Source organism: Punctularia strigosozonata (genome assembly GCF_000264995.1).
Source record: "Punctularia strigosozonata HHB-11173 SS5 unplaced genomic scaffold PUNSTscaffold_23, whole genome shotgun sequence".
In the NCBI taxonomy this organism is placed as follows: Eukaryota; Fungi; Basidiomycota; class Agaricomycetes; order Corticiales; family Punctulariaceae; genus Punctularia; species Punctularia strigosozonata.
Genome location: NW_006767455.1, coordinates 65,228 through 91,648, shown reverse-complemented (window position 1 = coordinate 91,648; position 26,421 = coordinate 65,228). Strand labels below are relative to the sequence as shown.

At 56.2% G+C, this 26,421-nt stretch overlaps 12 protein-coding genes across 12 annotated transcripts; 7 read left to right on the top strand and 5 right to left on the bottom strand.

Moving 5' to 3' along the window:
- Positions 1-34: 34 nt before the first annotated feature.
- PUNSTDRAFT_93855 (uncharacterized protein) lies at positions 35-935 on the top strand. The gene is made up of 5 exons (XM_007389058.1): positions 35-81; positions 137-289; positions 345-442; positions 500-810; positions 864-935. The coding sequence occupies exons 1-4, from the start codon at positions 71-73 to the stop codon at positions 790-792; spliced, it is 555 nt and encodes a 184-aa protein (XP_007389120.1). The 5' UTR covers positions 35-70; the 3' UTR covers positions 793-810; positions 864-935.
- Positions 936-1,147: 212 nt separating this feature from the next.
- Positions 1,148-1,971, bottom strand: PUNSTDRAFT_116925 (NAD(P)-binding protein; the record flags this gene model as incomplete). The annotated part of the gene is made up of 2 exons (XM_007389057.1): positions 1,148-1,869; positions 1,932-1,971. The coding sequence occupies 2 exons, from the start codon at positions 1,969-1,971 to the stop codon at positions 1,148-1,150; spliced, it is 762 nt and encodes a 253-aa protein (XP_007389119.1).
- A 475-nt stretch (positions 1,972-2,446) lies between these two features.
- On the top strand, positions 2,447-3,656 carry PUNSTDRAFT_146958 (Mog1p/PsbP-like protein). The gene is made up of 4 exons (XM_007389056.1): positions 2,447-2,552; positions 2,803-2,919; positions 3,010-3,385; positions 3,436-3,656. The coding sequence occupies exons 1-3, from the start codon at positions 2,470-2,472 to the stop codon at positions 3,368-3,370; spliced, it is 561 nt and encodes a 186-aa protein (XP_007389118.1). The 5' UTR covers positions 2,447-2,469; the 3' UTR covers positions 3,371-3,385; positions 3,436-3,656.
- Positions 3,657-3,869: 213 nt separating this feature from the next.
- PUNSTDRAFT_139347 (uncharacterized protein) lies at positions 3,870-4,936 on the bottom strand (the record flags this gene model as incomplete). The annotated part of the gene is made up of 2 exons (XM_007389055.1): positions 3,870-4,241; positions 4,298-4,936. The coding sequence occupies 2 exons, from the start codon at positions 4,934-4,936 to the stop codon at positions 3,870-3,872; spliced, it is 1,011 nt and encodes a 336-aa protein (XP_007389117.1).
- A 351-nt stretch (positions 4,937-5,287) lies between these two features.
- Positions 5,288-7,436, bottom strand: PUNSTDRAFT_123218 (T-complex protein 1). The gene is made up of 8 exons (XM_007389054.1): positions 7,316-7,436; positions 7,162-7,247; positions 6,771-7,108; positions 6,532-6,713; positions 6,351-6,477; positions 5,808-6,300; positions 5,425-5,749; positions 5,288-5,358 (listed from the first exon to the last, which is right to left on the bottom strand). Exons 1-8 carry the CDS (start codon positions 7,392-7,394, stop codon positions 5,324-5,326), a joined length of 1,665 nt encoding a protein of 554 aa, XP_007389116.1. The 5' UTR covers positions 7,395-7,436; the 3' UTR covers positions 5,288-5,323.
- Positions 7,437-7,538: 102 nt separating this feature from the next.
- Positions 7,539-9,369, top strand: PUNSTDRAFT_123217 (uncharacterized protein). The gene is made up of 6 exons (XM_007389053.1): positions 7,539-7,599; positions 7,656-8,063; positions 8,116-8,455; positions 8,516-8,727; positions 8,787-9,005; positions 9,077-9,369. Exons 1-6 carry the CDS (start codon positions 7,561-7,563, stop codon positions 9,269-9,271), a joined length of 1,413 nt encoding a protein of 470 aa, XP_007389115.1. The 5' UTR covers positions 7,539-7,560; the 3' UTR covers positions 9,272-9,369.
- Positions 9,370-9,903: 534 nt separating this feature from the next.
- PUNSTDRAFT_77777 (protein serine/threonine phosphatase 2C) lies at positions 9,904-11,269 on the top strand (the record flags this gene model as incomplete). The annotated part of the gene is made up of 4 exons (XM_007389052.1): positions 9,904-10,126; positions 10,177-10,551; positions 10,610-10,774; positions 10,824-11,269. 4 exons carry the CDS (start codon positions 9,904-9,906, stop codon positions 11,267-11,269), a joined length of 1,209 nt encoding a protein of 402 aa, XP_007389114.1.
- An 815-nt stretch (positions 11,270-12,084) lies between these two features.
- On the top strand, positions 12,085-15,470 carry PUNSTDRAFT_93841 (TPR-like protein). Its single transcript, XM_007389051.1, has 9 exons — positions 12,085-12,593; positions 12,654-12,827; positions 12,880-13,093; positions 13,156-13,615; positions 13,680-14,060; positions 14,125-14,483; positions 14,654-14,771; positions 14,838-14,966; positions 15,068-15,470. The coding sequence occupies exons 1-9, from the start codon at positions 12,248-12,250 to the stop codon at positions 15,287-15,289; spliced, it is 2,403 nt and encodes an 800-aa protein (XP_007389113.1). The 5' UTR covers positions 12,085-12,247; the 3' UTR covers positions 15,290-15,470.
- Positions 15,471-15,762: 292 nt separating this feature from the next.
- Positions 15,763-17,356, top strand: PUNSTDRAFT_146953 (uncharacterized protein). Its single transcript, XM_007389050.1, has 2 exons — positions 15,763-16,001; positions 16,107-17,356. Exon 2 carries the CDS (start codon positions 16,210-16,212, stop codon positions 17,140-17,142), a length of 933 nt encoding a protein of 310 aa, XP_007389112.1. The 5' UTR covers positions 15,763-16,001; positions 16,107-16,209; the 3' UTR covers positions 17,143-17,356.
- A 3,944-nt stretch (positions 17,357-21,300) lies between these two features.
- Positions 21,301-23,312, bottom strand: PUNSTDRAFT_146952 (uncharacterized protein; the record flags this gene model as incomplete). The annotated part of the gene is made up of 10 exons (XM_007389049.1): positions 21,301-21,312; positions 21,371-21,416; positions 21,470-21,518; positions 21,576-21,734; positions 21,796-21,812; positions 21,886-21,992; positions 22,047-22,317; positions 22,371-22,771; positions 22,823-23,009; positions 23,065-23,312. The coding sequence occupies 10 exons, from the start codon at positions 23,310-23,312 to the stop codon at positions 21,310-21,312; spliced, it is 1,488 nt and encodes a 495-aa protein (XP_007389111.1). The 3' UTR covers positions 21,301-21,309.
- A 1,107-nt stretch (positions 23,313-24,419) lies between these two features.
- PUNSTDRAFT_123214 (uncharacterized protein) lies at positions 24,420-24,918 on the top strand. Its single transcript, XM_007389048.1, has one exon. The coding sequence runs from the start codon at positions 24,686-24,688 to the stop codon at positions 24,854-24,856; it is 171 nt and encodes a 56-aa protein (XP_007389110.1). The 5' UTR covers positions 24,420-24,685; the 3' UTR covers positions 24,857-24,918.
- Positions 24,919-25,382: 464 nt separating this feature from the next.
- On the bottom strand, positions 25,383-26,420 carry PUNSTDRAFT_123213 (uncharacterized protein). The gene is made up of 2 exons (XM_007389047.1): positions 26,289-26,420; positions 25,383-26,243 (listed from the first exon to the last, which is right to left on the bottom strand). The coding sequence occupies exon 2, from the start codon at positions 25,921-25,923 to the stop codon at positions 25,525-25,527; it is 399 nt and encodes a 132-aa protein (XP_007389109.1). The 5' UTR covers positions 25,924-26,243; positions 26,289-26,420; the 3' UTR covers positions 25,383-25,524.
- Position 26,421: the final 1 nt, after the last annotated feature.

The following is a 26,421-nucleotide window of genomic DNA, read 5'->3' as shown; positions in this document are numbered from 1 at the left end:
GAAGGCCTCGCTTGCAGGCTCTTGCTTCGGGCATCGATACACGCCAGGTACACGTTCAGTGAGGACCACCATGTTCAAGAAGTGAGGCATGGGCATTTACATCTAAACGATACTCTCTAATAATATGATGTGACAGGTTTCATGCAGCAACCGATATCTCGGGGCAGACACCGGTCAAGTCTTCGGTGCAGAGATCTATCCGATCCGCTCTCCTCACCCAGTGGATAATCGACGCGGAAACCCTGGAATCGATATGGCCGAAGAAGGAGACTCTTGTGCATGTCAAGTGGTGCGAACTACCTAATCCCGTTAAACATACCGCCCAATGTTGATACTCATCCTAGCAGAGATCATATCTCCATATATGCTGTGCAAGGCGAACCACTGTTCTTCCAGCACTTTGATGAACCCTTGTACCCGACGCTAAGACTACTCCATAAGTGTATGTTATACTTTCGTCCTCTATATGGTTTATGCTGATGTCCAAATCCTCCTCAAGATCCGTTCCTTCTTCCTAAAGTCGGAATAGACCGAGGCGCCATCCGTTTCCTTCTCGCAGGCGCGCACATGATGTGCCCCGGACTGACCTCCGCCGGTGGCTGGCTTCCTCCCAAGGAGAAGGCGCTTCCTGAAAATACCCCCGTCGCGATATTTGCGGAGGGAAAGGAGCATCCTGTCGGCATTGGGATCACGAAGCTTAGCACTGAGGACATCAAGCGCGTCAACAAGGATGTGGGAGTAGAAACAGTCACGTATCTTGGGGATGAGCTCTGGAGTTTGGTGAAGATATAGTCTTGGAAGCGCGTGCAGGTGAGACGACGTTGTACTGCTTTCCTGTGATTCGCTGACGTTTCTATCTCCAGATGCAGACCTCCAATGTATCATATCTGTATCAATCATAACTGTACTCTGATAACGACGAGCTTGGGTTCCCGCGAGCAAGGATACGTTACCGGCAGATTAGGCGTCCATCGATAATCAAATTCAATGCAGACCTTAAACACATCCGCAGGGTGCTTTCGTAGAACGAACGGTGAGCTCCCCCCTGATCTTCATTCACAGAGCACGAATATACTAATGCGGGAAACAGCTATTACGACAAGATTATGTTGAATGAATAAATAGGCGTGAAGTTCCATGAGGATCTCTATTTCCCTCCGTCGATCTCCATGACGCTCCCACTGATGAAACTGCTGTCCCCGCTCAACAGAAACGCGGCTGCGCTCGCAACCTCTTCCGGTTGGCCCATGCGTCCCAAAGGTGTTCGCTCCGACGCGCTCCTCCCCACATCCTCTCCATTCATGGCCATCGCGCCCCTCTCTCTCCCTGCTTGAATGTATGCCGGTGCTAACGCATTGACCCGCATCCCCCTAGGCCCCAACTCCTTAGCTAGGCTCTTGCAAAACCCAATCACCGCCGCCTTCGTCGCGCTGTACGCGCTCAAGTCCGCCGCACCTTCAATCCCTACGCCCGATGACACCGCGACGATGCTCGTCCCCGGCGTCTGCGACACGGGAAGCGCTACGATCGCGCGTATTGTCGCGAACAGGCTGAAGACGTTTGCGGTCATCACCTGCTGGAAGTACTCGTCTGACGTTTCGCGTATGGGCATTGCCATCGCCGGCATCCCCGCGCACAACAGCGCGCCATCGATGCGCCCCTCCTTCTTTACAGCATCCATCACGAACTCTCGGCACGCCGCGGAATCTGAGCTATTGAAGACAGTGCCGTAGGCGACCGCTTCTGGCGGCAGCATGGACAACGTCTCCCGCAGGCCTCCAGACGAGACGTCTGCAAGGAAGAGTTTGGCTGGATTGTGCACGGTGCGTTTGGCTATGTGCAAGGCGGCTGCGCGACCAACTCCCGAGCCTGACGACCATCTTTAGATCAGTACCTCGTCGACCGGGAGAGAGGGTGGATTGCGTGCTTACCTGCGCCTGTGATGAGGATGACTCTCCCGCGCAGCGACATGTTGAAGTCTTCTTCTTCGCTGTCAGCTTCAGCAGTAGCAACAGCGGTACCAGTGATGGCGCAGGCGGTCGCGAAAGGCGAGATCGGGGGCGACGCGTTGTCGAGATGGTGCTGCTGCTGCGCTTTCGTCCACCTCCCGAGATATACGACGCCCGACTGATCAATCAACATAACTGACGCTGGGCACTCCGCCTCGATTCAATGATTCCGTCAGTCTAGAGACTCAGAGGGGTGAAGGCAGCGGTAAAAGGAACAGTCTGACCGCAGACGCACGTCCGGACTGTGCAATCGCTTGTTCTGCGGACGCGGACTGCGGAGCTCGTAGCTAGCATGCTTCACCTCTGCTGCGCACCGCTGCACTGCGGGGTGGCCCTAACCCTACCATAGGGGTGCTTTAGTGAGAACGCCGGGAGCACCGCCTTGCATGGCTTTGACGATCTTCCACAACCTGAGTGAATACACCGGTACCCATACCGCCCAAGCTACTTCCAGTCCACGATGGTCCTCCCTGCTTTCGGGCAAAGAGATCTCTTTGGGGGCGCTATTACCGCGGTGATACCCACGCGGCTCATTGACGCATCGTACGTCCTGTCCGCAGCACACGCAGCACTGCAACAACTCATTTCGCCCGGATGCCTTCCCCTGACCCCAACAAACCCGACGTTTGCGGATCCGAAACGACGGCTATCTACGTTGTGACCCGTTTTTTTCGATTGCCTGACACCTGATGTCGGTTGCCTCGGTCTCTGTACGGTCTCGCGAACGCGCCGACGATGCTGTCATCTTTACGCCTTTCTTGCTGCGCCATCGCACTTGCCACGACCCGCGCAGAGACCTTCGCCAAGTTCCTGATACGCAAGAAGTCTTCCTTTGCCCCGATTCGGACGTTAGCATTATATTCGAGATCCTCGAGCGCGTGCAACCGGACGATCCGCAGGACGCAGCCAAGTTCTGTCTATCCTCATATTCCCATCGACAACGCATCACCATACGCTGATCTTGGCGCTGACTGCGGCCCGGTTTTGTCTTCTGTTCTAGATTCCACTTCGATTCGGTAGCGCACGACAACTCCGCGCTATCGTCTTCGGTGGACAGCGTCTTCGTCTCAAGCAGTCCATCCGCGGGGAACGATACTCCAAGCCCGGTGACTCTGATCGGCAATCAGCTCGTCGCCAAATTCAACCGGACGACGCCGGACCGGGTTCGCATCTTACTTGCGTTGTATAGGGTCCAAAGACCGAACGTCAACATCGATTTCGTGGTGACATGCAACGTCCCGATAAACCCCGCCTTGCCCGATGAGCAGATAGCAGGTGACCAGGCCTATCAGAGTGCCAAGAAGGATTTTGAGCAGGTCGTCCAGAGCCTGCTCATCGTCGACTACGGGCTGTTCGCGTAAAGTGATTCCTTCGCCGTGAGTGTACTTCAGTCAGGTTCGGGCGGTCTCATATCGAAAGCGTCTAGCATGACAATCGGTTGTAGTATGGTCGTGACGCTGTACGATGTACGAAGTCTACGGATCCGTCGTATTCGTCGCGACGTTATCGGACTCCCCCTCTCCAGGCAAGAGAGGCAAACGAATAGAATCACACTCGTATTTGTGGGATTGACATAGAGATGATAGCAATGTTATAATAAGTTAAGTGTATATACAAGGACCATACGCCAACAGTGGTGGCACAAGGATACAACACGTTCTGCGTGGGTCCGATGAGATGAATGTCGTGAAATAATCGTTCAGATGTCCGTCGTAAGAGTCAAAATGTCGTTGGATGATTCGTAAAGTGCGCAAGGCGCATTTGTGACCGGCGTCATGTGGGGAGAGGGTATACGGAATCAACCTCACAGCCGAGGGCAGCGCGAAAGGAAATGATAGAGGCGGGAGCATATCCTTATCCTCAGTTCGGTCTGTACGCGATGTCGCCGAAGCAGTCAACGCCGACTGGACGGGAGCGAGAGGGGCTTCCCTCGGGTGTTACGAGGGCGAAGCCGGAATAGATACGTTCACGTTCAGGTGTGGTGAACGTGGTCATCCCAAGAATGTCGTCAATGCAAGAGGTCAGGTCCTCTGCCGGTTTCTCGTCATCACCGAAGACGGAGGGTAACGGCATGAATTGTTGGTTTAGTGGCCAGGAAAAGTCTTCGTCGTTCTCGCTATCCGACGAATGGGCCCACGAAAGGGTTGGCGATGGGGGAAGCGACGTGTCTTCATCTGAAGGCATCGAGGCCCCGAAGTCGGAGATGGAGTTAGGAAGTAAGGAGGCGTGGTTCTGTGAACGAGTATGAGACACGTGCGCATGCGACTCTGGAAATCGTGCGCCCTTACCTTGCTACCGGTGAGCCGTTCGTTATCGCCTCTGGCGATGCTTGCAGAAGGAGAATCATATGCAGGAGATATGTCCGCCAGCGGCGAGACAGTGAGCTCGTAACATCGCGCGTCGATCATGATCTGCTCGAGCGAATCTGTGACGATACTGAGGGATGAGAAGAAGTCTTCATCTCCCGTAGGATCGACGTTAAACGTGTGCGCAGAGAAGTCCAGAGGGGGCGACATGACGTTCAACATGTCCGCGCTCGGGCATGGACTGCATGCACAATCTTCGTCGGATCGGAAGCTTTTCTTTGTGGACGAGGGCAGCGTCTTTGACTGAAGGACATCAGCCTTGGGCGAGATACCCTTGGCCTTCTTCGCCCCCTTCTTCTCCTTGACGGAACGAGAGAGCGTACGCTCTCCGGTAAAGGGGTTGACGTTCTCCTTGTTAGGGAGCGCATCGGGCCCTGCCTGCAGGGTAGCGAGGCTCCGGGAGCTCTTGAACGACGGCTTGCTCGCCAGTGGTAAGCGACTGGGTCCCGCACTTGATGACTTCGTCTCTTTCTTCGATTTCCTGACGAGTGCCTTGGGTTTCCCCGGCAAGAACTCAGAGGCAGCTTGAATGTCGTCGCGGAAGATGATGAACGTGGACATGATGGGTGTTGTATGAAAGAGATCGGCTAGATGACAGTCAAGGTGAGGGCAAGATGTCGGATCGCCGTGTAGAAAACAAGAGGCGGCAGCTTGTTGCTCGCTGGGGAGTAGGTTGAAGACAAGCTGTAGCGGGCGTTGGCCGTCGCGGTTGGCTTTGAGAAACACGAACCAAGACGCGCTCACGCATCCGAACATTCCGGCCTCGAGGCAGTTTGGAACTCCGAAGTCGCGTATCCGTCACATGATCGCTACTTTGCAGCGCATGCTCGTTGCTTCGCACCTTCTTTGCCGGCTTCGTTCATGTCTTGTTCTATCTTTTAACGAATAGGTGCTCAGAATTGTCATTCGTGAGCCGGTGTTATGAGTATTACAAGGAGTCTACGCTACTCAGTGGCCGTGAGGGTCTGGCTCACCCTTTTGCTCTGTGAAGAACCGGCAACTCATCAACAACCGTCATATCACACGAAATCAAATGTGAAGGGACAAACCTGGGATGCAGTGGATCGCGTCGTCGATGCGTAGCAACGAGACAGCGGCCTCGAACGCGCTCTTGAGACTGCGCACCTTGCTGATGGTGGGCTCAAGGATGCCCGCGGTGACGTTGTCCCGCACCTCCCCGTTGAGGAGGTCAAGGCCGTGCCGCATGAGCACCTTCTTCGGATCGCCCGTCGGCGCGTTCTGTGCGGCGTTGTGATACGCGCGGAGCTTGGCGACGAGCTCGGTCGAGTCTTTCGCGGCGTTCACGGCCAACGTTTTGGGGATCGAAAGGAGCGCTGAAGCAAATTCTGCAATTGCCAATTGTTCTCTTGAGCCCTGCGCGACCCGTCCAGGTCAGCAATTAGTATACAGGTAAAATCTGGTCAGCACTGACCAAGGTCGTCGCAAAGTTCTCCAGGTATATGCTGAGCGCGGTCTCAACGGCACCACCGCCGGGAACGACGCTTCCGCTTTCCAGGGTACGCTTGATGATGCTGAGCGTATCATGGAGCGAACGCTCCATCTCGTCCAACATGTAATCGTTCGCGCCCCGAAGGATGATGCTCGCGGAGTTCACCACCTTCGTTCCTTTGACCAAGATGAGCTCATCGTCCGAAATCCGCTCCTGCACGACCTCCTCCGCAGTGCCGAGGTACGAGGCCTCAAAGGTCTCCTCGCCCTCGAGGTTGGCCATGCTAGAAATCAGCTGGCCGCCTGTCGCCCTGGCTATCCGACGGAGATCCTCCTTGCGGCAACGCCTGACGGCCATAGCGCCAGCCTCGACGAACTCCTTCAGCGCGAGATCGTCGATGCCCTTCGTGGTAAGAACCACATTGGCGCCAGCGGCGAGGATTTTGCGGATACGTTCTAAAGTGATCTCGGCCTCCCTGTTCGCGTGTGTTAGCCAGGTATGGTACAGAGAACGGGGAAAGCGTGCCGTTTACGGATCTCCTCCAGCTGCTCAGGCTGGTCTACCAGGATCTGAATTCCGAGTTGCATCCGCGTCTTCATGAGGTTGATGTCCAAGCATGCGATCTTTGCATTCGTTACGCGCTTCTTCATGGCTATGTGAACGATTTCTCAGATTTAGATTCTGTAACCCAAACTAGTGTGCCGACCTTGGCTGGCAACCGTGCAGTTTAGTGCATAACCCTTGACGAACATCGATTCCCGAGCGCTGCGACCGTGTGCCTTGAGGACGTTGACGGCCTTCACGGGGTATTTCGTCTCGCCCTTGGTATTGACAGTCTTCACTGCGAGCATCGCATCGACAGCCATGGGCGCGAACAAGTCGTCATCACTAAGCGATTCGGGATGATAAATGTTTTTAAAGGCGAGATACGAGGTCGATGCGCACCTGCCGATGATTTTGCTAGACATGCTAGTCTTCGCGGCGTTGATCAGAGCCTCCCGTCCAAGCGTATCCACCTTTACACTGAGCTGATCTTGCATGAATTTGCATGCCTCCCTGCAGGCAAGACGATATCCGGTGATGATGGTGGTCGGATGGATCTTGGCTTTGACGAGCTCGTTTGCTCGCCGAAGAAGTTCCGCAGCGATGATCACGACGGACGTCGTCCCATCGCCGACTTCCTTGTCTTGTTTCTGAGCGAGGTCCACAAAGACGCGGCCGGCAGGGTTTTCGACCTCGAGTAAGGAGAGGATGGTAGCTCCGTCATTGGATATTGTGACTTCCTGCAGTAACGAACGTCAGATCGTCGCGGGGGAGCAGAGGAGCAGAGACGCACTCCAATGTTGTCCACTAGCATCTTATCCAGACCAAGAGGGCCCAATGAACTCTTCACGATGTTCGCGATCGTCTGAGCAGCGATAACTATCCATGCATCGAGAGAATCGAATATTAGCCTTCCTTCACATTACGCAGTACCTCATTGGGCGTACCATTTTGATCGCGTATGTCTTGCCCAGACACTCGGTCACCGCCCAGGAACGCGCCAGCTCTTGGATCGCGTTGGAACATCGTACGAAATGAGGTGCAGTAGAGCGAGGTGGAAGAGACGCGTTCGCGCCAGACGTTTTCTGCGCTTCGCCCGTTTTGGCGAACCTTGACTCTGAGCAGTGTAGCAGCTCACAGCCTCCCCCATGCGGCATGCCACCTCCCTCGACTTTACCGCACGCTCACAACCATGCCACCCGCAACTTCGGACACTGGGGCGTTGAACACGGTGAGCAATGCTACGATATACACGTCTGGTCTGTGGCTAAATGACAGTCGCCGAAGGCGCATGTGCACGCCGCTAATGCTGACGACTATATGGCCAAAGGCCTCCTCATCCCCGCGAGCGAGGAACACTACAAGGCCGCGCAAGCCTTCCAGATCTGCGTCGACCAGTCTCACGACGAGAGTGCCAAACGAACACTAAGGATGCTCGTCAACGAGCATAACAAAGTCGCCCGGGAGACGCAGCGAAAGATAGAGAAGCTGCGTGAAGAAGGCAAGGACCCCGCCTTGCCACGGGTTCCGTTCAAGCCGCCTCCTTCAAGGAACTCGACTTCCAACCGAGCTGCTTCCCCGTATAGTGCCACTGGGTCCAGACCGCCCGTTACTTCTCCCGACCAGAGCCGCGTTAACCGCCTGGTGGACTCCGGAGATACGGTCGAAGAGTCTTTCATGGTCCTTGGGCAGCAGGTGAGTCTCATTGTCTGCTCACGGAGAATCCCGGAACTAAACGAAAGGCCAGTCTACGCATGACCCTGGTGATGCTTTCAATCAGTTCTGGAAGCGCTTGCAGGATGTAGAGGGTATACTGGAAACATTCGATCGGCCGCTCGCCTTTGCCACCACGCCGTTGGAGACCCCGTCGTCCTCGAAACCTACGAAGCCGCTTGGGCGAGAAGGGAGCTCAAGCAGTGATACAGACTTCGAAGATCCTATGGCTGCTACCCGCGCGAGAATGACACAGCGCAGGCTGGGGAGGTCGACCGCGGCTAAATCGAGCGCTACCACGTTCCCCCCACCCAAGCAGCCATCACACGCGGTCGACCTGCGCGATGATCTTGAAGAAGTTTTCATCGACGACGGTGAGCCTGCAACGTGCTGGTTCCGCACCGATAAAGCCGAACTGAGATCACTCCTTCCAGATGATGATTTGGCGGAATCCTTCTGCCTGATCCCTTCGACCTCGGAGTCCCCGCCCGCCTCCCCTGCCGTCCTCCTTCGCAAAGAGAATGCACAATTGAAGGAAGATCTGACGAGGGTGCAGAAACAGCTTGAGGCTGCTGAGCGAATCATGAAGATGCGACGGGAACAGGATGCTCAATTGCGAGAAAGCATGATGATGGCACGAAAAGAGGTGAACTGTCGCCTCTGGATGATCTGATATGCGCAGTCAATCCTTACATCCCAATCTAGGCGCAAAGGGCGATGGCTTCGTCCATGATGGCTCAACGGACAGCCCAACCCCTGATCCCAGGGCAGGTACCCGACATTTCTCCCCTGAACATCAACTTGCCTCCGATGCCGCAGGGCATCCCCGGTCCAGGTGGTCGGGATCGAGAAGCCGGGCTCGTGAAGCGAGTACGAGAGCTTGAGGAAGAAGTCCGCGTGCTCAAGTCGGAGAACGAGAAGCAGGTGAGTGACGACATCAATGATTAGACTGCCGTGAGTGCTCGCTGACGGCGGCCGTTTGCGCATGGTTGCAGAAAGCTATGATCACTCGATTTCGAGAGAGGTGGGAGAAGCTGAAGGAATCAGCCAAGCGGAAGAAACAAGCGAAAAGTGCGACAGCTGCCGTCGGCGACCGTATCGACGAAGACCCCGAGGCCGAGGAGAGGGCCGAGGAGCAAGAGAAGGGCGAACGCGAGCAGATCGGGATGGGTTCTGCGGTGACGACATGATAACAAGCGCTGGGTGCTATCGCCTGCTCCCCTATCCCATGTATCCTTTTCTTCGCATATTCACTGTAGCAATAGCCTCCGTCAGATGACTGTATACCATGCTGAGGACCGGATTTCAACGCTGATCGCCGATCATGCTTTCCATCTCTCTTTGTACTTCGCTGCGTTTGGTAATCCGGCATCCGGAGTATATACCCCTTCGGAGAACTCGAAGCTGGTGCATAGCACACGGCGACCGGTCGGTCGGCCGGGCAAATGCGGTAGAATTGAAAAGCTGGTTTGATGAATTGCGTCCACAGATCTCTGTCCTCTGTCAGCACCTGCTGGTCCGCTCAGCATCGCCTTGTGATGATTGACCGAACGCATCACATAACTACGGCACCGGGCGCTCTTTGATGAAAGGTGCACAAGCGTCTCAATACGTCTGGAGCCGCCTTCGACACCGGTAGTAAGACCTACCCGGGCTTCGATCTTTCACGGCGGTGGTACTTGTATGGGTCGCACCATGACATAAGTAGATCCTTGGTTCCCTCGAGTCCTCCCTGTATTTACACGGTCGCTCGTACTTGATTAGCCTCACAGTCTCGCAGGGCACCTAACTAATCATGGTCCGCAGACGAGGATGGACGGATATGGGATGGGGGCCCGGTGCCGGTCCGTGGCCATACACTTTACTCACCGACGCTGATTTGTCGGTGGAGCTCGCACATTCGTCGGGCGCTCGGAGTATCGGTGGCTGGGACGCCGTCTCCTTCCAGCCGTACGCGGACGCGGACTGGAGCAACCAGGACCGATATGTCGCTCAAGATTGGACGATCGGGGAAGGCGTATGGAGATTCTGTGGGTTATTCGACGGTGAGCCGATGTGTAAATATGCGCCAATAGGGACGATTATATCGTCGTAGGCCATGCCGGGGACGACACCGTCGAGCACACGGTTAACACGCTGCCGTCGGTGATAGAGCGCGCGCTGCGGAAGGCGTTAGCGAGTCCCAGCTCGTCCGCGGCCGAATCGACGGTCTCGCTCATATCCAACCTCCTCGTCAAGGAAATCAAAGCGTTCGACGAACAGCTCGGAAAAGACCTCTTCGACATCTTCCCGGAGGACATCGACCCATTAACTGACCTCTCCGGGGAGGAGATCAGGGCCATCTTGAACGATAGTGGCGAAAGGACATTGAAGGGGGAGCGTTGTAAGCAGGGATCAACGGTGCTCATCTCGATTCTGGATCCGAGCGGACGAAATCTCTGGGTCGCAAGCTTAGGAGATTGCGATGGTGGTAAGCCTCTTGATTCCATCTCCGAGGTCCATTTCTGAGAGGCACACGAATGCCCCAGTGCTAGGAACCCAAGATCAATCAGGGGAGTGGGATATCCGAGTTCTCAGCAGCAATCATAATGCAAAGAACCCCGAAGAGGCCGGACGCATCAGGGGCGAGCATCCCGGGGAAGCAGAATGCGTCGTGGATGACAGAGTGCTGGGTATGATGGCAGTGACCAGAGGTATGTCTGCGATCATTGGAAGCGGGCGAAATCCTGATTCCGGTAAAAGCCGTAGGAGACCTGCAATTCAAGTTCCCCAAATCCTGGACGGAGCGTCTGCTCATGAACGTAGGCCCCCCGTTTCAATTCGCAGTGGCAGATGTCGACAGGTTCATCGCCCGAAATCTGTCACCGCCGTATCTGTCGAATGTCGCGGAGGTGCAGCACGTGTATCTGGGGGACGTGGACGAGCGGCCGCGTAAGCGATTCCTGATCATGAGCTCAGACGGGCTATACGACCTCCGCAGTGACGAAGAGGAAGACATGATGGTCGGCGAGCTTGCGACAGACTGGATGGAGGCTGTCGCCGGGGTGCCAGAGGGGGCTAACAAGGCATTAGGCCTATTGAGGCACGCCTTAGGAGGTGAAGACGAAGAGAAGATCTCGAGTCATTTGACGGTAGAGATGATGGAACGGTGGATGGACGACACGACGATTTTAGTCAGGAGTATCTAGGTCGAGTGATGCACGTTGCTCCGTTATGTCTCGGAGGAACGGCTTATCATTTCAAAGCTTTTGTTGCAGTCCAGGTAGATCTCTGAGTCGTTGCTCTGGGCAATCCCCTCATGTAACCTTGTCAGTCGTTATATAATGAGAGCCTAACGTTAGTACTGTCGGCCATCACTCTGAGCCGATATCCGTACTTATCTTGGCATGGCCGTGCGAGGAGAACTTCGGATTGCCGCCATAGAGCTGATGTCGAGCAAGCCCGCCAAGTACTAGAACCCGGACCTGTGACGTTTGAAACGTATATGCAGCCAGCTGTAACCGGTACCGCCCGGTCATGAGCTTGAGATGTATACTGAGCGGTCAACGAAAAGTACACCGATTTCAGGTACATTGTCCTTGCTCAACAATCAGTGTAATCCCCTCCTGAATTGGTTTTCCTGCGCAGCCCTGTACGCAGCTGTTATGTAAATACCTCGAACAGACATAGCACGCATTGTCATTGCCCGCGAAGAATACTTATCCGGGCGCGTGAGATCTCCGGCCCGAAGCTTCTAGTTCTTTTCGCATGCAGGCCAGATATTGAAGCCAGGACGTCCAGCCGCGTTCATTCTGAGCATCTTCACCCAGAGTCACCGATTTTTTCCTTTTTGCGCGTCGAGCACCAGCTTTATAGGAGGACAGCAGGATGACCTTGCAGGTGGATCCGATCATGATGCGCTGTTTGGCGGAAAACGGACTTGAAAAACACGAACACGGTGATCACGTGAGCCCACCACGGGTTCTTCCCGGTTGGGCGTTGTGAATACGGGCGGCGTTCATTTACAATATCCCTTCCTTTCTCCGCTCTCATCTTGAGCGTTATTCAACTCTATCGGCCCTAGGGACGGGCTGCTTACTACTTTCTCTCGTCTCAGGGCTCTGCAGGGCGGCCATACGACGATTTGTTACACCCTTCCAGCATCTATGCCATTTCCGTAGACCAACATGCAGCCAGAAGCCACGCCCGCCTTCGTACCGCACCTGTGTCAACGGTTTAGCTCTCTAATCTGGTCTTGCGTCGACGCTGGGCTCCATCGGTCGGCCATCTTCTATGCGGAGCGGTACTTCGCGCTTGATCAGCACAACCATGACGCGCGTCATCTGTATGCGACCGCGCTCTTCCACGCGGGACTGACGCAGTCGGCGCTGTGTGTCGTGAATGTAGCGCCGACGGACGTATGTCAGGGATGCCACGAGCTCAAGGCCAAGTGTTGTACGGCAATCGGGAGGTACAGGCAGGCAAGGGAGAGCCTCGAGGCGAGCTTGAGGAACTCCAGTTATGTCCCTTCCCGTACGTGATCGATCAACATATAAATGAAATATGTCAGTGAATGTGGTGCGCGACCTGTAGCATCTATGGGCCCCAGAACTGCCGCCGCTTTTCCGGAAGAAGGAGTCCTACACTGTCGCGCAGGGCAGATGGCGCTGAAGGGACATCTGCCCGATCAGGCCGCACCCAGTTTTCGCCAAGCTTTGACCCATAACCCGATGCTATGGGAAGCGTTCGAGGGCCTTTGCGCAACAGGTCTGTATGCCAGTCATTTCTGCAGCTTCAAGTACCTGATTTTCTACCTCAGGGTTAGCGCCGGAAGTTGACGAGCTCTTCCCAACGCGGCCACCACCCGTCAAACAGGGTCCTCCATCAGAGGTACCCCCAACAAGACCACCGGCTCAACCTGTTCCGGTTGCTTCAGGCGCTGGCTTCTTCACTCCTGCAGGGCCCGCGAACGCAGCCGGGAATCTTTTTCTGCGCCATAATCAACCCCTACAGCCATTTCGAATGACCCCTGGGTACGTGTTTTCGATATCACGATATGAAAGTGCAGCATGAGGAAATACTGACGGCTCAATAGCAACGAATCGCTCCCCGACAACTCCATCCAGACCTCCATCCGCCCCAACCGCATAGCCGGCATCATGCCCCCTCCTCCCGCCCCTCTCAACGCCCACACCCAGCCATCCGCGCCCGTCCCTGCCCCCCAGCCCGTCCCCCCGCGCCCCCTCTCCTCAGCCGACGAGACCGGGCCCGTGACCAAGCGGCTGCGCCAGACGTCGACGCGACGAAACGGACAGAACGCCGCCGCGACGGACGCCGTAAAGCCCACTCCTCCTTCGACCCTCGATACGGACGACACGTCGAAAAAGGCACGCGCACGCCCGGCATTGACGCTTGCTAATATCTTCTCATCATCCGGTCGTCGTTCCCAGCCCAAGGCCGCTGCTGCCAGCGCGAAGAACGGGCGGGAGCCTGCGGCGGCTGTCACCCGGAGGAGCACGCGGTTATTGAACGGTGGTAGTAAGCCGGCTGGCAAGGTCAGTCTCCATGGCTTTCTAAGATAGCGAGCGTTCCGGTGAAGCTTACTCTCTCGTCCCTCAGACAAGCACCCGGAGAAGACCTGCGGTCCATGGTCGGACGCGATCCAACGACACAGAGGGTGACGAGGAACTGCAGACCGGCAGCGAGAATGCGTATTCGCCCTCGCCTCCTGCCGTGCCCCATTCTGAAGAATCACCCGCACCCACCGTTTGGACAACAGCAGACGAGCAGGCAGCGCAAGACGCTTACTTGATGGAGCAGGCTGATCTTTACATATACGACCTAATGCGTCTCTTCGCGCGGGCAACGCGTGCTTTGGCCATGTACGACACGAAGTTGTGCTTACAAGAGCTCGAGAAGCTTCCCGCAATACACCAGCGAAGCCCATGGGTCATGTCCATGGTCGGCAAGGCGCATTACGAAAGGGCCGATTACGCCTCGGTGAGCCGTTTGCACCCCATCTCGGTGCCCGAGCGGCGACTAACCGTCTGCCCTTTCCCCTCAGTCGGAGCGCGCGTTCCAGGCCGTGCGGACGCTGGAGCCGTTCCGGCTCTGGGATATGGACGTGTACTCCACCCTGCTTTGGCACCTGCAGAAGCCCGTGCAGCTCTCGTTCCTCGCGCAGGAGCTGATCGGGATCGACCCGCGCGCGCCGCAGACGTGGATCGCGGTCGGCAACTGCTTTTCGCTGCAGAAGGAGCGCGCGCAGGCGCTGACGTGCTTCCGGCGCGCGGTCCAGCTCGACCCCGGGTGCGCGTACGCCCACGCGCTGAGCGGGCACGAGACGCTGGACGAGAACGTGGAGGAGGCGATGGCGCACTTTCAGGCGGCGCTGCGCGCGGATTCGCGCCATTATTCCGCTTGGTACGTACGAATCCCTGCTGGTCGGGCGGCGCGGTGTGCCGAGGGGGCGCTTCTGTGCGCCGGCGTGGGCGGCACTCCAATGTGCCGAGAGCGCGGCGGTTGGCCCGCGCCAGAACCGTGGCAGAAGTCTGGTTGCAGATGCTCATGTATTACTCCCGTCTTTCCCACAGGTACGGCCTGGGATCGTGCTATCTCAAGACGAACAAGCTGCGAATGGCGGAGTATCACTACCAAAGGGCCTCGGACATCTGTCCGGGGAACGCGGTTATGGTCGCGTGTTTGGCTATCGTATGTGGCTTCCTTACCGTCTCGGAGCGGTTTATCTAAGGCTCACCGGCGTCTTTTCGAATACAGTGTGCGGAGCGGCGCCACGATACGGAAGCCACGATGAGGTATCTCAACAAGGCTATCCAGCTGTCGCCCGAGAACGCGCTCGCACGTTATCGGCGAGCGAAAATGCTTATCAGCATGAAGCGCTACCAGGTGGGCTCATCTCGCGCCTTGTTGTCGTCGTGTGATCTGACATTGATCGAAACATTAATTGCGATTGCTGTGCTCCGTCGTCGTGGCGTATGTGTTTACAGGAAGCGATTACGGACCTGGAGCACCTGCACGACTCGTCGCCCGGGGAGTCGAACGTTGTGTTCCAGCTCGCGAAGGTGTACCGGCTCATCGGGGACGCGCTCAAAGCTGCGCAGCTGCTGGCTGTTGCCCGGGACCTCGAGCCGAAGAGCGTGGGAAAGCTGCAGAAGCTCCTGGAGACGGAAAAGGACGAGAGTCAGGACCATCAAATGGACGTCGGCTGAGATCGCCTCATTGAGGGGGACCTGTCTGTCCCTTGGTCGCGGGGCCCATCAGATCTGCAGAGTTATTGATTCGATTGTCTCGGATTTCGCATGGACATGATACTAATCATCGGTTCGAGTCGTTGTTGTTGCAATGTGCTGTGTATATTTAAACTCGCAATACGGATCGTGAATGACGCGGAGGACCAGCGCGGTGAAATATGTGTGTGTGGCAACCCGTGGATGGCGTGAGTTCCGCGGAGGGGAGGTTCGATTTCGCGCAAGACGGGCGCAAGCGTATCGCGAAGGTACTCGCCATCGCCGAGCGCGAAGGGCGAAAGCCGCGTCGGGCGGCCTCGGGCGTTGATGCCATTGGACCGTCGGCGGAATAGCCGAGTCACCCCTTGTTACGGTGAGCACGTGACCGGGCGCGGTATTTAGCGTCGCAGGCGTCTGTTCCAGCTCGTCGCTCCTCCCCTCCACCGCCGTCATGAGTGTCTAAGCCCCTTCCGTCGTCCACCCCCGTCGTCCGACATTCCTTGTCGCCGCCCCTCCTGCGTACGTCGCAAGACCGGTCTGTCCTCACCACGCGCGCGCCCTGCGTCGAAGGCACAACACAAGCATGCTCCACCAATTGCCCCGGGTCTCAACCAAGACTGGCAATCCCCTGCACGCCCCCGAGCTGGTATACCGTATACACAACTGATAGTCACCCGCGTTTTGCCGTTGCTTCGTGAGTAGTTTTGCCAAACCCCGCCACACTCTATCCCTCCCGCTCGCGTAAAAGAGTCGCGTGCTGACTACCACGTTGTCTCCCTTCCTTCATTCATGTCCGCAGGCCCGCGCATACAAGCATATACGGTCCACCCCGCCTCGCTACGCCACCCCGCCCCGCCACCGCCCCCTCTCCCTCCCGTCCCCGCCTACCGAAGGCCAGAGAGATGTCCTCCCTGTCCGCCTCCGCCGCGTCCCTGTCGTCCTCGCTCTCCACCCTCGCCCGCAGCAAGCTGCAGTCGGTGTCGAGCTCGGGGAGCAAGGACTCGTGCAGCCTCCACCGCTGGGTGCTGCTCAAAAACTCGATCGTGCGCTCGCACCCAGCCGTCGCCGATAAGGAGCGGTGCAGCGCTACGTGCACATATGCTCCCGAACAAGACGGACATCAAGAAGAACATGAGCACGAGGAAGACGAGGTCGAAGACAGCCTCGGGGAGTCGTTTATGTTCCCCGACGTCGACGCGCTGTTAGCTTCCGATAAACGTGGCTCAGAGGACGAGTGGCTCGACTCGCTGCTCGAGAACCTGAATGACGATGACGCAGAGAACGATGCGGAAATAGACGTTCAAGTCGCGGTGCTGGCCGTCGACGAAGATGAGGACGACGACACCGCCGAGTTCACGCCTTTCGCCTCGCCCTCGTCGTCTTCAGATGACCTCCTCGGCCCGCCCTCCGCACCCGTCGCTATCCCGTACCAATATCCCGTGCCGTACCCGCCTCTGCCCGCCACCTCTTTCAACTATTTCAGTTCCGACGTCGACGCCTCTATCTCACCGCCCTACGCGGACGCACTGCCCTTCACGTATGCGCCCGCCGACGACCACGCGGACTTGCCGATGCCCGACGCGATCGAGGACACCTCGGACGACGAGTCGGACGCGCCGCTCACGCCCTGGGGTCGCTCGACGTCGTCTCTCTCCGCGCTCGTCGTCGACCCGGCGTCCGTCCCGCTCCCGGCCGAGCGCCAGCCGCTCGTGAGCGTCTACGTTGACGTCGACGATGCCTTCTTCAACCCGTTCGAGCTCGACCCGCTCCCGTTCGCCGCCGACGAGCCTCGCACGTTCGAGCGCGAGCGCGCCTACTACCCGGAGTGCAGCTAGCTTCGACAATGTCCGCTATCTTCTCATCTCTCGTCTCTCTATTCGTCTATCATCTCCTCGCACCCCACTCAGACGGCCCTCGCTTATTATTCCCCTACCCCCCCACCCCCCTACCCGAATCCACCATCGGCATCCACCTGTTAACGGTGCCCGTCATCCCATCCACATCATCATTTGCCGTTCTGCTTGTGCATACTGTAGACCTATATATTTCCCCTCGCTATCCATAGCATACGTCGTCGCACTTTTTTTCCACAGATTTGCTCCTTCCCTCCTACTCCCTCTGACGCTATTAGTCTCCTCCTCCCGTATACGTCTTCGCCTTACACTGTACTATATATACTGGCCCGCCCATGTTTCTTGTCGTCTCTGGTCTGGTATCTGGCACCCGGGGAATATACAGGCTTTTTTGCTTCATACTTGGTCGGCCGATAGCCCCTATCTCGGAGAACGCGCGTTCTGGCTTCGAGCGGGGACGACGCAACGTGTGACGTTGCCCACGGGAGAAGCCCGAGTTAGTGTCAGACTCGCGTCAGCCAATGGCGAAGGGTCCGCGGCATGCCGGGAGAAACCGCGACAGCGTTCGGTCGACGGAGGTCGCCGCGACATTGATAAGGTCTTGATACATTGATATTGATAAGCGAAAAAAGGCCGTTCTCATCGGCGCTAAGAGCGTTTTTATCCCGGTCTGTTTTTGCTGTTTCTCTGCTGTCTTGCTGAAGGATCAGAACAACGTCTATAGACTTCGGTCCAAGATGCCGGCGCATACTACATATGTATACACAAGGCTGGTCTCTACAAGCTGAAACGGACACGAGGCCGTTGATTCAGGAGTCAGAGCCCTCTCACGTTCACATGATCCAACGAGTATATTGGACACCGTTGCGGCCGTGTCGATTCTGGGCAAGCTACTGAGCAACGGATCGACCTCGAGGCAGACCAGGGCAATATGGAAGGACGGGGGTTCCAAAGCAATATATCTCAACGGCAAACGGATCGGAAGGGATGGCCGGCCATGTGTTGTCGGAGGAGGGATCACAGGCTGTATGCGAGCTGTTGCAAGCCGTAAAGATAAGGACTCTTAACAGCCTCGGAGACGCTTTATTGTGTTCGTACATACTCACGACTCCACCCCATCGTGTCTACAGCACGATAAGTGAGGCGCACCACAAAGGAAGGCGTGCGGTCGCGAGCCAAGTGGGAACGACGCGAATCCTCCCGACCTCTGCACCAACGCTACGACGGAGTCAATCAAATGTCCGCGCGCTGCATCCTACACATCATTGCGATCTCCACGTTCTTGATGCGCATAGATACCGAGTCAGGACGGCGCGATAAGCACTTGCCCACAGCTTTGCGGCAGAAGTGCTGAGTTCGATGGACGCTCGCTCCGAGTCTCCAACGCTATCCGTGGATCCGGGCGATACGGACTCAGGCTATATGCGCACGCGTTCTAGACCGCTCCGACTACATACTTATGTGACCTAAGGTTGCGAATCCCTATCGCACAATCTGCGCACGGATCTTTGGACGTACGCGTTGTGCGCATCATCGAGACCGCTCTCTCAGAAGCTACACAGTTCGTCTCTGGACCTGCGTCATCGCCTCGGCAAGCTGACATCCTTGGGACGAGCGCATAGACATGGGCTTTGTCTACACGAAAAAGTTGTTGGGCAGCGCGCCCGATGGTTGCGATATCTTACGAGTACCATGTGTGGTAGGCGCTTGTCTGAGCGCCAGGTTTGTTCTGGACATGAGCAGCATGCACATAGCACGCCTCCGACGGCGAAGAGGCTCGATGCTGTACAGTCTCGATCAGGTAGGACAGCTGGGTACCGTCGCAGCACGGCATCGACAGAAGTTCTGATCGAAATCAGACCTCTCCGAGAATTGCCCCATATTCTATTGCCACACTCCCTAGACGTATAGCTCGACCCTCTAGACTCTGCAGCGTCGAACCTGAGTCAATGGCGCGCACGTCGGGGAGCTTCCCCCTCGCGGAGACCAATAGTACGTCGATAGATTCTCGTCTGCCCGAAACATGCCTGGACTGGGATAATGCAGGGTCGTCGACACTGGGACCTCATGAAAGCGGGTCTGATGAAGTAGCATTGGTCACAAAGGTGTAAGTGAATGCATCGAAGCGTTTGACGAGGATGCATTGGCTCAGGCTACAGACGTTGCAACAACACTATAATCCTCGTCAAAATAGCCGTTCATGACGATTTAGTGTTACAGTTGCATAGGTCAAAGCATATATGCGTCGAAGGGCTAATGCGGATGTATTCACTCAGGCCGTCGGTGTTCGAAGTGCAGTGAAGCACGCATAAGATTGAATTAAGATGAAGTTATAGTTTCATGAACATGATCATATCCGAGGCGTCTCTAATAACCCGTGGCGCACTACAACGGATGTGGACATGACCGTGAGGGCGTGGACGTATCTATGATATATGCCAAACTTCCGATGTGGATACTATCGCACAAGTAGTGAGCATTATCTCGGGACCGAGGGTGAAAGGAGTGGACATCGGCGGTGCCAACTAGAGGAGTCCGTTGACCAACGTCTAATATATACGGTCAATCCTTCTCATTCCACTATTGCCGTCCGAGACCGAAGCGCGAGGCGACGGAATGGAAGCATCTAGAAAGTGAGAACTCCCTTCTGAGTTATTGCTAGTTTCAAGATCTGAGAGAGATTTTGGCTTCGAGGGAAGTCCGATGGAGTCACCGGCGAGGGAAATGAATGACAATGTCGGCGGGGCTCACGCTGCAGACTGCATGAGATGGTTTCCGGATAAGCGTCGTAGAAGCGATGATGAACCATCCTTAAGCGTCGAGGTCATCTGCTCATGCATGGATGAGTTTCAGTATATATAGCTTCCCACAAGACCATATTCCACAGTTTCATATTGGTGACTCGGATCTGCAGATATAACCAGCTAGCGCAAGGGTATAGTATCCAATGAGATGAGGTCTTGAGCATATCGACCAACAGTGAGCCTCATACGAGCGACAATGTATGATCTCAGCCATAAAAAAGTGGAGTTTGAGCAATCCCATACGTCTTGGTTCTGCACTGCGGATGAACAGAAGGAGAGGATCTGATCTTGCGAAGCAGACAGACCACATGCCCAAGACCGGCGCACAATAGCGACGCATTCCCGTGTGCTGATCAAGGCTTCGTGCACAGAACGAGGCTGGTCGTCGCACACACGACACCGTCGCCGGCTTGCCAGTGTTCTCCGGGGATTGACCGAATGACCCCAAGGGTGTGAGCGCCAGCCCTGAAGCAGGCGACGCAGCCGTGTCACGTTCGCCAGAACGACTCGCCCGGAGCAAGCTCTGTTTGCTCCCGCTTTGGAGCGTGGAACCTAGGAACACCTTCAGCTGTCACTGCGCATTCCGTGCGCAGTCGGAGGGTGTCGAAATTCTGCCAAGTTCGACGACGGAGCACGGAAGCGCGAAGGATGCATCGCGGTAGCTACCAAAGTGCGGAGCAAGTAGCGCAAGACGGACTATGATGGCTGCGGATAGGGTACTTATATCTGGTTCATATGGACCGCCCAGGAGGAGACTCGAACCAAGAGGAGAAGGTCGGGTCCGAGTAGTCACTGCCAAACTACATCTTATCGAACTTGAAACCTCAGTGACCAGAAGCTTGCACCCATTTGTCCAAAATTGATCGCACTGAAAATCGTTAGATAGTACTTGTCATCATCATGGCAAAATTGCATGACGAGTGGTGTGTCGTAGGATGGCTCCGCAACGACGAACGGGGTTGGGAGTTATTTCGCCTTTCAGCGTGATATGCACCCGCTTCTGCGAAGGAAGATTGTCTAGGCCAACACGGAACGACGGGCCTGAGCGTGACGAAGACACGATGCGACCCTGCAGCAGGATTCTCACGGTGTTTTCACAAGCGGTGAAGCTTCGAAGGGTCATGAGCTACGTGCGTGCATTGCATACCGAGATATCATTATACATTCCGTGCAAAATTACAGTAAGTCCATGCAAGGCCTTCTATGGGATCTGGCGATAGATAGTGCGTGGTTGTCGCCCTGATGAATCCCGGCCTGCTGGTAAATATTCAGTGTCTGAACGCGCTGCGCTGCCTTCAGCAAGGCCCCCAAATGAGCATGCGACAATGGAAAAGCCCGCGACCGTTTACTGAACGAGAGAGCGTCAGTAGTGCGCTCAAGAGAATAAGACGCGGCGGGGAACTCACGAAGTCCCAAAGCGTTCCGAAGGCGGGGATGCCGGCCTCCTTGCAACTGCTCGAGACGTCAGAACTGCCCCAGAGATTGAGAGATTGCAATAGGCTCACCCATGCATGATCTCGAAGTTGCCGACATAGTTCGAGGTGATGAAGACAACTGCGGAAGCACGCGGTTCAGTAAGAGCGTGTGAGTCGAGGCACCCGTAAGACGAACCTTCAGCACCGAAGGAGTGATATATCTCCTTCAGAATTTTCATGGTATCAGGGCGACCGCCACGAACTTTCGAGTCCCACAGCAGTACTCGCTCGGGCTCGATGTTCCTGTGGATGAGACCGCTGATGGTCGGGCCGAAGGTCTTTTCCTGATCGGAGCCTATCGGAGAACAAACGCTCGTCAGTGGCTTCCTACACACGAAAATAGTGGTGTAACCCACCGATCCAGATAAGGAACCTGGTAGAGCAAGAAGATACGAAGGCGTGAGTGTTGTGTTGTGATGTTTGCAGAAGAGTGAGAAGGAACGCACCAGTTCGGTGATTGGATGCAAGTCGAGAGAGCGGCTCCAATGCCAGTGCCCGTGCAAATACGAATGCCACGCTTGTACAGGGTGGACGTGTTGGAAATGCCGGCGAACTGTGGAGCATGTATGAGAAAAAATGAAGCGGGCGGATCGCATGCGTTACACACCTTTAGCTGACGCGTCCAAAGCGTGCGAGGGGGGTCGTTGACGAGACTGCGCGTGAAGTCGCCTTGCACACCACAGATCATGTAGTGGTACTTGGAGTGCGTGCCCTCAGAGATGATACCAAACGCATGGTACTCCTTGATCGGGTGACGGGAGATACGCCCTAAGAGACCTTGCTGCATGCCCCGCTTGAAGCGGACGATGGCAACTTTAGGAGAAGGAAGCTCAATGTCGACCTCGACTTCGCGAGTGCAAATCCAGGGAATGGCGACGCTGCAAAGAACGATTACCATCACTATCGGCGAAAGGTTGAAACGAGGACTCACAAAGTGGTCATCATGATGATGTACCAGAAGTCCTGTTGCTTCACCAGGTGAACGCCGCTCAGGTTCCAGGTCCGAGTGTTTACATCCCACAAATCACCGAGGATAGTGAAAGCCCAGGTGATGATGATGCCCAACCAACCGAAAGCACGGTGGTTCCGCTCGAAGACGTTGTGGTGGTTGTTCCGGATCCACGGGAAGGCGGACAGAGCGGCGGCAGCCACTACAAAGTTCGTGGCGACTCCAAACGCCAGGACCGAGTCGTTGTAGCTGTGCATCGCCCGGAACAGATTGACGACGTGATACAGCAGCCAGATCAGTCCGGAGACGGCACAACCGCTGTGGATACCGCCAAGATGCTGGAGGACCGAGGTGCAGCCCAAGCGCCACCATAAGGGTGTCCACTGCGGAGGGCTCGTCAGTACATAAAAGTGAGATGGTGTGACTAATGTTACCTTAGCGAACAAGGTGTTGCATGTCAGGTAGAGGAAGCGACCGAACAACTCGTTTCGGACAAGGATCGCCACTTGCAGATTGCCCAGAATGAAAGCGCCGGGGAACTTGAGCGGGTAGTGCCAATGCCCCGACGCAGTAAGACCGAGGCCGATCATATTCAAGCTGAACGTGAAGACGAAGAACTTCCTGTAACAAATTGTCAGAGACCTTCGACGACGTGATTGGGGCAATCATTACTCACCTGTACGTGTTGAACCATACCTGCCATCGCGTCCAAGCGGAAGGCTTGTGCTTCGGTGGCTTGCTCACCGGCTTCGGAGCCGGGGCTGGCGTGTCTTTCTTGGCGGGGATGACCTCCGCGACTACGAGGTTTGCCTTCTTCTCGTCGGGGTACGAGCTGGCAACCGGGAGCCTGGAGGTAATGTCGAGGGTGCCCCTCTCTGCGTCGTTGTAGGCAGGAGCCGGGTCAATCGAAACGACAGTCGTCATTGTCGGAAGAGACTGGAGGCTATGGGATGCAGGAGGAGTGGGAGGTCACTGATGGGTGACTCCTGCAGGTAGGCAGCGGTGGAGAGTGTGCCAGAGACCAAGGCACCGGTATCTTGAAACTGCGCCCTCTACTTATGCTCTCCCCAGGCGGCGACCCGTGAGACGACAAAACGTGAATACCACGGTGCTCCCTGAACCCCGGGAGGAGCAAATGGTAATGATAGGGCGCCATTGGCAGCGCCACGCAGCCTGTGCGCAGGGTCTTCCACGGCCTCCTCCGGTAAGCGGTGGTGGGAGCAAGTTCAAACCCGCTCCTTGCGAGTATTGCAGGCCGATATCTCAGTGGTCGGAGCCGTCGCGAGGACGCATCGCGTGCTTGAAGGGTGGGGCTAAGCCATCGGCACTACTCCGGCCAATGAAGGACGTTTGCTCCATCGCCCGTGAGTTGTTAGGTAGCGTGCAGAGGTCGAGAGCTCCGAAAGGCGTTGGGCGTGTGTCGCGGCATAACGGCGCGTCCATAACCCCATCTTCAGATTTGCGACGCCTTGGGAAGCATTCTACTGTATGAGGATCGCAATGCTTCACCCCGTACAGCGGATATGACTACACTCACATGGGAGACAGGAAAATATACCTGCAATAGGCACATTCGCACGGCACACCGCTGCGAAACGTCCTACGAAGTAGGAGATCGTGGCGGGGACTCGAGAGACCGTACGCGTGTACAACTTGGAGTCAACCACCGACGTAAGCCTCGAGCGTCGGCAGCCTATGTTGCCTCGAAAGGCGCGATCAAACGGCTGCGCGCACACTCCGTGATGGGCGGTCCGCGGAAAGCGTCATATTTCTCGCCGGTACGACCCTCCACCGCACTCTCCTGGCCATCGGAAGACAATGACCGAGGACACACCGAGGAGGGCGTGGAATAGCTGGGGCATGAGCGCGGGATCGGGAGCTCGTTATGGGAACTCAATCTCGGGTCGGTGGGAAGCCGAAGGGGCGGTACGAGAATCTTCTTCCAGATATGCACAGCTTCGCGAAGCAACGGCGCGCCCTCCTTATAGCGAACATTGAGGTTGATAGAGTGCGAGGCAGTAAGTGCCAGGTGTTTTGCAGAAAAACACGCCCAAAAGTATACAAGCTACCGACGCACGATTTGCCAAGAACACCGGTGGCGCAGAGTAACGGCTTGCGATGAATGCAGACCTTGACAAGAAGCTGTGTTAGCATTACAAGTTTCAAACGTCGCAAAACGCGGTGATGGCGGGGCGGCGAAGCGGTCATACGCTGTAATCGAACGCACAGCAGTATCCGCGCGGTCGCGCAGCACTGCGAGACGACCGGGCGGGACACGTCGGGTGTACCTGGCCAGGATGATCGTACGAAACCCATCAGCTTTCCGTTCTCGGCTCTACTCAAGCGGTTCCTCTCGACGAGTGTACCAGGGACTCATAGAGCCTTCGCCTCATAGAGTGTATCTCTCAGCGATGGGTGAAGTTGGCATCATGTGGGCTGCAGCACGACAAACCGCAACGGCCAGATGAAACCATGTTCTCACCTTGCACACGTCGCTCGCTTCCCCGAGCGTTCCTTCGAGAGTTGCAGTGGGACGTTTGAACGAGCCGACAGGCCAAGTCCCTGATCCGCCTGATAGGCACGTTCGCGATGCATTCTGGGCGACAGCCCGACGAGCCGCGAGTAAGCCTAGATGCCGTTATTTAGCGAATTCCACGATGAGCGGCGTAGACGCGAATACCGGTCAGATGCGACATCGTGTCCGTGACCATCCGAGCCAATGGGATGCGACCGTAAGGTGCCTGGTCTTCATACAATGGTATTTGGAGGAAGGGGAGGCCAGCGGGAGCCACAGGCGTGCGCTGAAGAAGGGGCTTCCTTTCCCATTGCCTACCGCAACGCCGGTCTTGGGGCATACGCGCATTCGTCATCTGTCATTCGCAGATTGCTCGGAACTTGTCGCAAAACGTGGCTTAAGAAACGAAATTGCGGAAATAGTTCATCTTATCTGATCATCGCTGAGTGCGGGCGGCAGCAAGGCAGGTGCACATACGGCGGAGGACCACACATAATTAACCTTGCGAATCGTCTGGTCTTGGTTCGATCGTAGGAAGATCATATCCGACTTATGGAAAATATCGTGACTGTTTGGTCCAGTTTCATTGCGTGACTGTTGACGTTGAAGAATTTGCAGAATTCAGCGAAGTGAACAGGGCATATTGGGACGCCAATAACGGGATCCGGGGAGAATGGTACGATGGTCCCATGAACCTTGGGGAGTTTCATTTCCAGGAGTCGTGCCTGCCATATACGTCCAGTTTGACGACTCGATGACGGACGCGACCACATCGGGGCGATCCTGGAGCATTCTGGACGCTGCTCGAGGATTCGCGAGCGTACTCGATTGAACTAATGCGGCGGCAGTGGCGCAGAGAACGACCGTTCCTTTGGGTAGGTGTGTAGGGACGGTCTCCCAAACCGTCGCGCGAATCTTCCGATACACTGTTGCGGGGCCATGTACCGCAAAATGAAGGTCCGCTGTGTGTAGATGCTGCGGGCGGAAGACGGGCGACGTCATGCGCAGAATGACCGCCATCCAAGGGAAGGGACGCGACAAGTTCGATGGGCGCACAAGTCCGGCATACTCTGAACAAACGCAGTGCGAGCCATCTTCGTGACGCGAATAGCGCTGCACGCTCGTGTGGTTACAGCGAGCGTCCGATCGAGCAACTTGGACGGGAAGACAGGAGCGATCATCGGGATGCGCTCGGGAAGCACGACCAAAACGGGAATTGCCACGTGCGAAGTCTAACGCCACCCTTTCTCGTCGGAGGACATGTCAGCCGTCTTTAACCGGTAGGGCGGGTTCCCTGTCCCACGGCCTGCCGGAATTCGTCGGGGAGGGGAGGATGAACGCTCATGGTAAGGCGATAGCGAGGGGCGAGATGCGACGGTTTTTTTCCTCGTCGTTTGAACGGTGCTTCGTCGAGGTAACCCGATACTCGGGTGGTGGCGCGCCGCAGCAGTGGAAGGGCTGGTTATGCGGAGCGATGGCACTGTGATGAGCGCTTGATGGTTCATGGCGAGGGAAAGT